The sequence below is a fragment of the Quercus suber genome, unplaced genomic scaffold (assembly GCF_002906115.3).
Source record: "Quercus suber isolate HL8 unplaced genomic scaffold, Cork oak 2.0 scaffold_405, whole genome shotgun sequence".
NCBI lineage: Eukaryota > Viridiplantae > Streptophyta > Magnoliopsida > Fagales > Fagaceae > Quercus > Quercus suber.
This window is the reverse complement of record NW_027069856.1, coordinates 608,721-619,821: the sequence shown is the minus strand read 5'-3', so window position 1 is coordinate 619,821 and position 11,101 is coordinate 608,721. Positions and strand designations below refer to the sequence as shown.

At 34.4% G+C, this 11,101-nt stretch overlaps 1 protein-coding gene across 3 annotated transcripts; it reads right to left on the bottom strand.

The window, feature by feature from the left end:
• Positions 1–1,312: 1,312 nt before the first annotated feature.
• Positions 1,313–10,576, bottom strand: LOC112032534 (uncharacterized). Of its 3 annotated transcripts, none has more exons than XM_024065297.2 (10): positions 10,446–10,576; positions 10,205–10,310; positions 8,584–8,722; positions 8,138–8,246; positions 7,885–8,021; positions 6,165–6,301; positions 4,537–4,643; positions 3,299–3,426; positions 2,500–2,634; positions 1,313–1,601 (listed from the first exon to the last, which is right to left on the bottom strand). In XM_024065297.2, the coding sequence occupies exons 1-9, from the start codon at positions 10,488–10,490 to the stop codon at positions 2,562–2,564; spliced, it is 981 nt and encodes a 326-aa protein (XP_023921065.1). In that variant the 5' UTR covers positions 10,491–10,576; the 3' UTR covers positions 1,313–1,601; positions 2,500–2,561. The 3 variants fall into 3 exon arrangements, with proteins under 3 accessions (XP_023921065.1, XP_023921064.1, XP_065617369.1); XM_024065296.2 differs by lacking the exon at positions 1,313–1,601 and adding an exon at positions 1,608–1,975; XM_065761297.1 differs by lacking the exons at positions 1,313–1,601; positions 3,299–3,426 and having other exon boundaries at positions 2,603–2,634.
• Positions 10,577–11,101: the final 525 nt, after the last annotated feature.

Genomic DNA, 11,101 nt, shown 5'->3' with positions numbered 1-11,101 from the left:
TATCGAGGAAATCCCATGACTTTTCCCTCGACTGATGGGAACCAAACTGGCGGGATGCTTCTCCATGACTGCCCCCCACACTTACTGATCCTCCAAGGAGCTCATCACGGTCCCTTCTTCGACGCTTACCTTGTACCTCCAACTCTAGGTCCCTTACCATTTTATGCAGGTGCTCTAACTCCTGATCCCTTCTATCATGCTGCTCTTGTTTAGAGACTTTAGACACTAATTGGTATGTCTACGATGACCCCTCTCTTGAACTAGCGCATCCCTCATCTCATTCACACTTGCGATCTTTGTTCCTCTTATACCTCATTTCTCGCCAACTTGAACTCCGTGATGACCCTCCTAACACGCTATCAGCGTAGCTTGCTGAACGATGGTTGGACATGTCTAGCCAACTGAACCTCGGCAAAACCATAACTGAGTAGGAGATTCACATAAACGGCGTCAATTGTACGTGCCCAATATCCCACACCAAACTGGACTTGGTATTTGGGCTCACAATTTACTTATTCAATAGGTTTGGGTTATCCTACAATGGGTAGCTCTTGGACGGGTTCAATGAAAGGCTTTATGCAGAAGCTAATTTCTCTTTTTCTCTCTTTCAAAGCTCTTTCTTGTGTGCTCGATTATTTGCTCAATCTTACATCTCAATTGTCTAACCCCCTTTTCATCGTTTCTTCTAATTTTTATAACTTGAGGATAATGGCAGAGTCATATTTGCTCTCTAGTTTTGCTCGTGTAAGTGGGGCCCAATTTAATTATTCCTAACAAGGAATATGCTCCATTGGAAAAATGAGTTAGTTCATTGGGACTGGTGGCCCTGAAAGTCTCTTAGCAGCAGTCTCCCAAAGCATTCTCGGTCTGCCAAGGTGTAGTTTTGCATTATCAGTGCCGTGCACCGAACTCCTAGATAATGGGCTAATGCCTTCAGGCCGCTTAATGGTTATCCATAAGAGATGGTGGGCCCATAGTCGGGCACTGTTCATAAGCCCATTCAAGTTTGGGCCCGAAAAAATGGGCCTCTTGCCATATACCATACGATAACTATTTATCATCAAATTAAGATACCAATTGGTTTTTAGTGTAGGCAAAAATTGAACCCCAAATTTCCTTAAATGATTGAATTTTTATAATTTTATTTAAAATTTTATGAACTACTATAAATTTATTTGAAAAATATCTATATTCTAAGTTGATTTTGTAGTTGTTATAAATAACTGTCATGCAAATGGAAGTTTTGGTTTATATAATTATTTGAAATTATTAGAAGAACTATTAATGATTGTTTAATTATTTGTACTAGTCGAACATCTAACATGTCATTTTAATTCATTTTCAAGGTCACAATCAAAAAAGCCCTCTGGGGCGTGGTGCATTGGTAGGAGTCTAGAAAGAAAACACCAAGTAGAAACAGAACCAAAAACAGTAACAAAACAAGGACCATTTTACCAATGTCATGAGCAGCCTCATTCCAGAAATAACTGCACACAGCTTCCGAATGGCCTCAAGGACAAACTGAATCTCCCATGGAGTTGCAATTTCATGATTCAATGCTTTAACTTGCTATTGTTATCATTCATTTCTGATGGATGCTCCTGTAGTTATTAAAAAATTATGATTTTCATTTCCCAGACCATAAAAGTATATCTCAATCTCCTACATCATAGGTCAACATGGAAAATTGATGCTACACCTACACAAGGCATTCAATTACTTCCTACTTAATCATACAACCCCTCAAAATGCTGAAAACCCTCAATATAACAAATTAAAATTTAAGCAGAATTTTATAAACACGCAGCAATTTTGAAGAGCACAGAATTAGTTCTACAACTCGTCAACAACCCCATGTTGGTTCAGCTTAATGGGCCCCTGGACTTGGGACAAAAACACCATAGCTTCAGCTAACCCAACCTACAGGGCATCTCTGCTTCCGGAGTCTCTAAAACAAAGAATACTGCACAATTATCTGCACAAGACACATTTTGTGCATCTTCAAAATAAAAACAGGTACCCAAGGAAGGAATTATAGCAAAGAAATTATGGACTTCTAGCATACACATGACATAAATGACATTAGAGGTACTGTACGAAAATCCCAAACAATCAAAGTAGAAGGAATAAGTAAATGATACAATTTCAAATGTCTGCAGATAACAGATTTATTCATGAAAACAGATTTCAAACTAAAGAGGAAAAAAAATTATCCAACCTGATCCTATGCAACTATTTTATGGGGTTTTACTTTAATTATTTTTTTTTTATGGAGTTAAGCCCAGTAATTTACTCTAGAAAATATTTCCTTCCACAAAGAGAACCAAATTTCCGTTAATGAGATTGTGACCAGATAAGTCAAGTGTTTACCTTTTTGATAAAATAAACTAGTAGAAAAATGCCTATGCAACTTCAGTGGCTATGATATTACTAATGTAGATAAGGATATATGGAAATAACTGTGTGGCAAATAAAAATAAAAAGGCAGGAAAAACTCACAAACTAGTCTCTGTTTGGTTGACAAACAAACTCTTGAAACACTTGAACAAAACTATAAAGATTCATCTACTCCCATTGGCCAATAACCCTTTTTCATGGACAAATTTATAGTACTTTTCCTCCCCATAAAGTTGCCTGAAAGGTAAGAGAAAACAACATCAGCTCTCAAAAGGAATAACTAAATAGTCACAATGAGCAAGATTAACAAAGTTTTTAGTTTTTGGAAGCTTCAAAATCTAAAAATAATTTTTAGATAATAAAATGAAAGAATTAGATTTCTTTGGATCTTTTTTCTTTTTCCCCATATGGCTTGGGGTTTTTAAAATATCTCAATTTGTTGTTTTCATTATATCAAGAACATGTTATTTATCTCCAGAATCATAGATATTTAAAAGCATTAAATGGGGGGGGGGGGGGGGGGGGAGGGGAAACCCTTGCTCCCAACATAGAATATTGATAACATTAAATATTTATTCACTCCCATTATTCATACTTTATTTGATCTTCATTGTTAATAGTCTTTTGTGTTGTGTTGCTCCTGTAAAATGCATGTGTCTTACAGCTAAAAGGTTGGTATCTAAAAGACCATCAAAGTCAGGAACTAAAAATTAAGCTGAAATCAAAATAGTGAATAAAACGACCACACCCAACATAAAGTATGGGTGCTCAATGGATTTCCTAAATTCCAGTGATTAGCATAAACCTTAGGATAATTCCAAAGTAAAAAAATATGGATCATGGAATAAGCAAGTATAAATAGAAGCACTTTTGGTTGGGTGCCTAACTAATTTGAACTTACGCTAAATCTGCCAAGGATTCTGATTTGATCACAGCCTTCCCTTCTGGGAGTTCAAGGGATGAATAATGCATAATCATCTCCTTCAATGTGTGCTTTGTGCTTTTAATGTCATTGTCCCACAAGATGCTCTGAAGTCACAAGTGCAAACAAGTTAGCTCAGCTAAACTTCAACCTAACGTACTAGAGTACAAATCTAGCCTGATGGTTAATGCTACATCCATAAATATAGAATTAAATTAATAACGAGTGATGCATGCACCAGTTTGACTGACTGAATCCATTGGCATGATAATTGTTGCCAATTTAATGTCGTGCTATTCTGCAATTTTTATTTCATTTCATTCTACTTTATTTTAAGAATTTCATGGGATTTGATTGTTATTTATTCATTCACTGATTCTCCTTCCTTATTTGATGCAATTTGGTAGCCTATTTAAAGGCCCCAGAGAAAGCATTATGGCATACATGATACATGATTGTGATGCAGCAATGGAAGAATAATTTGCTACTACTCTACAAATTCTCCTATTCATGATTTTACTTTATGGGGCCAATGTGTGAAGTCCAATTGAAGTAAAATTCATGATTTTGAGGGTCTAGTTATATGCGTCTTAGGGTAAAACAATTTTTAATATGGGTGTTTATAAGTATGGTTAATTTTGAATTTAGGGGCAAAACTTTAATTTCTGCAATCCTACGAATTAAGGGTATGTTGGTAGTTGGGTCTAGAATTTTCTATGAGCTTCTAAGAGTAAAAAAAAAAAAAAAAAAAAAGGTATTCGGCGAAAAGATGAAGTGGAGGCTAGTAGGGCCATATAACATGGAGGTAGCTTTGGGCAACTTCCTTTGCCAGTCCTACAACACCCCTAATGGTTGGGCCGGGGACCACACGGAAAGCTATTTGATACAAAATGGCTTTACCTCAATGAGTAAAGGCCAAAGTAAACTTTCTTGAGGGTAGCATTTCTACTTAAATCAATATATATATATATATATATATATCGGACAACTCTATTCATTTCAAAAAGGAAAACATCATAGACATTTCTAATTCATCATAAGTTTTTAAAACTCATTCAAGATTTTTTTATGATTCAATTGTTATAACTAGTGGAGAAGGGGTGATTTGGTCCCCGGATCTCCTTTTAAAGAAGACCAAGCAATGCCACTAAGCAACAAGGCTCTTGGCTTAAACTCATTTAAGAATAACTGGAAATACAATGTTTTGTCAAAATTACCTTCCTAATATATTCTCTTTTGACATCTTCCTGAGATACTTTGCCTTCGGGAGAGAATATTGAAGCATTCCAAAGAGCTCCTCTTGCAACCATCACTGATGAGGCACCTGAAGAAAACCAGCATAAATTAGAAATTGTATGTATATACTATCATTAAATATAATATTCATTAGCATTGGATCCTAGATATCATGAATACAAGTTTTAAAAAGAAAAAGTCAGAAACATCCCTCAGATACACATCCATACTCCATATATATACGTAACAACAATTGGCCTGAAGGATTTGGAGGACACCAAATGCTCTTTATCCCTGCTTTTCCTTCAAAGTGAGATCCCTTTGAATGAGCACGATTCTATCACATGGCAAGAAATGATCGCCTTTTTTTTAAAAGTAACATATTTTTATTGATGACAAGATGTATAAATAAGACAGCCTAAAGAATTACAAAAAAATGTGAATTACAATCTAAAATAGAGTTCAATGAAATCTACAACAAAGTATCACTAAGACTCAAAACATGAGACCATTCAAACAATGATCTTCAATCAAATCACCAAGGCTGCCACATCCTCAAATGTACAAAGATTCCTCTCTCCACAGTGTCCACAACAAGCATAAAGGACCTAGATTCCAAACAAAAGAAGAGAGAGTGCCCAACCAATACCTCCAACCAAGATACAAGTAGCATATCATGAAATTTAAAAATGTATTTGCCACATACCAGACGCATTTCTCTAAAGTACTTTCTTGCAGTACTCTGTTTACAGGCCTACTCTTGCTAGCACTTCTCCATTATGCAAGTATCTTCCTGGTGACTGTGACTTTGTACTCTTTATTGATACAGTCACAAATATCTCATGATCATAGAATAAGCAGACTTCACAAAAGCCTACACCAAATAAACCATAATTTACCCCCGCCAATGCTTATTTGGTTTATTTGGTGAGGTTATGGAGTAACCATTATTGTCACATGAAATTACCTATGCTTATAAAACCCCTTTCCTATTGCTTTAAGGTATTGAACTTCTTATATGGTATGCATTTGGATAGGCTTATTTCATCAGTTTATGAATGAGACAACAGGCAAACAACTATAACTACCTAATTGTCACTATTTGTCTATTGTGTAAAAGTACAGTTGTACCTTGAAAAAGGTGATGTTTTAAAAAGCTACAAATTACCTTTTGGTATGAAAATAGCTAAATAAGTTCATCCAATGAATGCATGGCTCCTCAGAATCAACAGCAGAAGAATCATCCCCAAAATGAATTTGCACAGCTGAGATAAAATTCTAGGATTGTTGGCTAAAGCAATACTGGTTCCAACTATAGAAGAAACCAAAACCTTTAATAATCTTAGATTTGGCTGACAAATCATGATCTAGTATGGATAATGACACGAGTTTTTAAAAACTCTAACCAATTAGGCCCTTGGAAATGTGAGGCATATATGATAGGAGAAAAGAAAGATAGAAAGGGCTGTGCAAGTAAGACAAAAACATCAAACAAGGATAACAGCAGCATCTCTACTCCATGCATAATGGATCAAATTAAAGGGCTCACTGTGCAGTAAATAATTTTTGAGGAACATCATTTACAATCAATTAAGAAACTCTTAATGACCTGTAGCATCTTTGATGCATTGAAAATCATCATACTCGAAGATGTCACCATTTGCTATAACTGGAATGGATAAGGCTGCTACAACATCAGCAATCTCACTCCACTTAGCTGGATCCCTGGGCCTATCTGCTACTCTTCTGCAAATATATTGAACAGGAACACATGAATCCATTAATTAAATAAAAGAAAACATTGATGTTTAACTTTGTTATAGGTCCCAAACTCATGAAAGAATACTGGTAGCATATGAATATAAACATAGTGATGCCTTCAACACATTCAAATTGATTTCTATCAGTTCTTTAGCTTGTAAACTTGCAAAGTTGCAATGCAAATTGAGTACTCATGTTCCTTATACTCTAAACACTAAAATACTAGTTTGTTATCCCTATCAACACTTCTTCTTCTTCTTCTTTTGGAATATTATCCCTTTTAACACTGTAGTTACAATCTTACAGTGTAATTTTGTTCTTTTTGTTTCTCATCATGTCTCTCTCTTTAACATCTATGTCCCTCTCTTTAGCATCATTCATTAACACCCTCATGTTTCATAAAGACACTTCTTTTACAATTGCCAACACCACTTTTCCTCAACCACTCATGATTGAAGTCTCTAACTATCAAAAGCAGTTTAGAATACTCAGGAAGTCTTCTGCCAAACAAGTCCACGGTTGAAAGTTCTGCTTCCTCACCTACAATTGCATCCAACTAACACCGTCAAAACACTTACTATTACTGCCATTAACACCAATGTCTTACTTTACAAGACTTTTCTCATAGCATTATTAGTTTCCACAACTGCTCTTGGTTCACCTCAATTTCGTGATTCTCTAATTCTTGCAATTTTTAAGCCCTCAGTTAAAACCCATTTCCAATCTAGACGGACCTAATTCATGACTGGAACATATTCCCTGTACTGTACTTCAATTCAGCAACTATAAAAGAATGCATAGACGGTTCAGTTCTTTTCCTCCTCTTCTTTTTATAAGTGATAATAATTTTATCACTGTTTCCTTCTTATTTAGACTATAGAAATTTTATTTTTCTTCTAACTTTTGCTATTAAGGAGGTAGTACTATTTTATATCCTATGGGATTGGAGAGATGCAAAATTTATTTATTTGAATTGGAAATAGACTGCAACTGTAACAGTAAATCAAGCTAATCTCAAATCTCATAATACCAAAGAGCTAACAGAAAGCTTAACTAAACCACCTATTAAAAAAAAAAAAACAGAATGATTAACCAAACTAATCTTGGACAATGTACTTATCCAAAAAAAAAAAAAAAAAAAAAAAAAAAAAAAAAACAATCTTGGACAATGTGTTTATTTCCATAAAGGAGAAAAAAGGGAATAAACGGAAGGGGACTACCCTTCCATCCATGTGTTTGGCTGTAAGGGATAAGAAGAAAGAAAGAAAACTAACTAGTTGACCCCACTGGAAAATCAAAAACCAAAAAAATAAAATGAACTAAAAAAAAATCTCTCTAAATTTCATTTCTTTCCATTTTCCAAAAAGGAAGCAAAAGTGGCGGAGCCAAGATAAAGTGCAATGATCAACTTTCCTCCCCTCCACTCCCCTTCAACTAAAAAGGAACTCTTCCACCTTTTTTCCCTCACAATTTTAACCAACATGCTTGAAGGAATAAGGATTGAAAAAGTACAGGAAGTATAACAATGCATTTCAGAAGCTGATATTATGAAGAACAAAAAAAATTACCTCCCATGGACGGCAAGAGCAGAAACACCAGTTTTCTCAATTCGCCTTGCTAGTTCTACTGTATCCTGAGATGATTTTAAAAGCCGAATCTTACATGTTACTGGGGTGTCCAAGTTCCTCTTTAATGTTGTCAAAATCTGGTTTTGAAAGGAGCAAGGTGAGGAGTCAAGTACAAAAGGCAAAAGTTCTTCATTGAGAGTTGGGGAAAAGGAAAAAAAAAAAAAAAGCATTTGAGAGGATAAGCATTGCATACATCATGGATTAGCTCTGGTTTAGTCAATAGTGCAGCACCCATACCCCCACTAATGGAAAATGACTTAGGGCAACCCATATTGATGTCTATAGCTGCTACATCTTTACACCTAAAAGAATGAATATTGTGTCAGTAATTTAATCATTGCATCAAATGAGGGAGAAACCATTTTATTTCCAAGGTAATCCATACTTAAGTTTTAGACAAACTATATTTTCCAAGCCCGTAAAAGTAGATAACCAACTAAAAGTAGACAGAGCTGCATTGTAAAACATATAGCACCTAATGCAACAAAATGTTACATAGCAGACATGTAAATCAAACTAAAAAACTTATACTTTATATCCAAAATTATAGAAACAAATCTTAAATTTAGAGTTATTACTCTTTTTAAAATCATCCTAATCTCATAATACAGAAGAAAATGAAAGCCGCAATTAACTTACACCATTTGTGCAGCAGTGAGAGCTCTCACTGCATCAGAAGTGCCAATCTGAAATACCACCCGGTTTCTTTCTTCGTTACAGGTTCTGAAAACAACATTCTCTGTCCCCTTCTCAATAAAATCAGTGGACCCAATGTGTTCTGTGCAATATTGAAAAAAGATATATGAGTTTCTTGAATTTTCCAAAAAGAAAAAACTAAACAAGGAATTACTCAATAATTTCCTTCCACAACTTCCATCAAAATCATATACTTAAATGTCCATCAATAATGACATCATCCCCAAATCACATTTCTTCTCTCTCTTTCTCTCTCTCTCTCTCTCTCTTTGATATTCTGCCACTGTTCACATGCGTTAATTTTTTTTTGAAAGGTAAAAAATATTTTATTGAAAAGAGACTACTTCATGAAAAAAGAGATGAAGCAACCTAAAGAATTATAGATGAGAAAATATCTACATATGAATAGAGTCTATGTTCATGGATACTGTTCACGGGTGCTGTGCACATGCAATGTGTAAGATTGTGGAGAATCTTTATTTCCGTTTCTTCTTACCTCTTTTCAATCCTAAATCAAATCTTCCTCTTCCCTACAAAACTCTTTTCATTCTTGAACTCTAAGCCTTCTTTTTAAAAGTTCTGAAATCTAGCTTCATTCTAATAAATTATTCTCTTACCTATCCCCCCCAAAAAAAAAACGTTCTAAAACCCAGATCCACAAATCCTCCTAAACCTCTACCAACCAAAAGCACACGTAGAAAAATTTTTCAATTTGTCCAACATCAAAGTGTATTTGGAATAGCAAAGTACCGAATAGAGTAGTATTTTTTTAGTGGACTAGTGTTGGGTAAAATGATTATAAACAGTCTTAGTAAAAGGAATAAGGTATTGGTTAATTAGTGTTCATGTGTAAGGGTAGCAGAGAAACCTGTGGATCGTCTTCTACTTTCATTGCTCAGTAACTCATGATTTGTCCTCCTTTCTTTTCTCAGTGTTTGGGGTGCATTGGGTTATGTCATATAAGATGTTAGCAAGTGCTCTCATGTAGGAAAGGGATGTATAGAATAGAAGGCATAGTAATAGTGTTATGTGGGTAATTTGGAGGGAGCATTAATAGTCACAAATTCTGATGTAGTAGAGATTTCTGTAACTGAACTTAAATCTATCATTTTAATGTTCTTTATTTGAAGAGTGCACCATGATTATAGAGGTTTTTATAACTATTTAGTTGATTTTATGACCCATTACAAAGCTCTTTAATCAGAACTTCCTTTGATTAATAAAATTCCCAATTACTTAATACTTACTCAAAAAAATTTTATATTTTCCTTTCTATTAGTAAGCACTCAAGCAAGTTCTTCTTCTGATCTTTCCAGTTTCCACATAAGATTAATTTAAGCCATTAGAAACAAGCAAATTATGATTCCATTATAATTAAAATTTTGATAATAATTAAAAAATTAAGAGCCTTGTAACTTAATTTTTACTTCTCAAAAAAAAAAAAAATGATTTTAATTATCACAAGAATTTCCTAGAACAAAAGCAATTAAAAATTTGATCAATGAATAGCTAAATTTGAAATCGAAAACATGAATTCTGTGAATTGTAAGAAGAATAGCGTTACCATTGACTCTTCGCTCGCATTTGACAAACTTATGGTCAATAATCTCTTCCCCGTATGTGATATCTGCACCATAATCAGCAGCTAGTAACCTTAACGGTAGCGTTCCCTAACGAAAAAAACTCCTCCTAATCAAATAAATTTCAAAAAAAAATAAAAATATATTGAACACAAAAAGAGCTTTCTCTCTCTCACTTTGAGTTTTCTCGGTAACCAAACAAAGAAAAAGAGTTCGAGAACTTACAACTCGAACCATTGGAGCGAGGACGAGTTTGTTGTCGTAGTCCATCTTCGTCGGGCTCGGGCTCAGATCGGAGAACCGGGCTTGACCTCGACCGCCTTCAACTTTCAACGTTCCTCAACGAGTTTAAAGCGTGAAATAAATTTGCAAATTCATATATCAAAGATTTTTAAGGGAAACCATGGGCTGGACTTGCTTTGGGTTATTGTATCGAGTATGAAATAAATAATTCCGGCCCAGTTCATCCAATTTGTGACTTTCTAATCAAAGGGATGGCCCATTTCTGACAAAAAAGCCCAAATCATGCACTACGCGTTTAGTGATTTTGTCCGTAAGATATGTTATCTATTATGGTGTTTGAACCATTTTTAGTGTGTGTCAACTTGGTTTAATACGTTTAACTCTTTGAATGATTGTGGGTTCACATTAACTCAATTGATAAAATATTTTACCTACTCAATAGTTTGTAAGTGATAATAAGAGTTTCTCTTCTAAAAACTTGTTTGTGTCTTGGTTTTTTAATAAAGAGCAATTATCCGAAACGAATGTCATAGCCTTATAGGTTAAAAATTATATCTTTAAAAAAAAAAATTTGAATGATTAAATTTTTATGATTTTCTTTAAAATTTTGTGAACTACTATAAATTTATTTGAAAAAT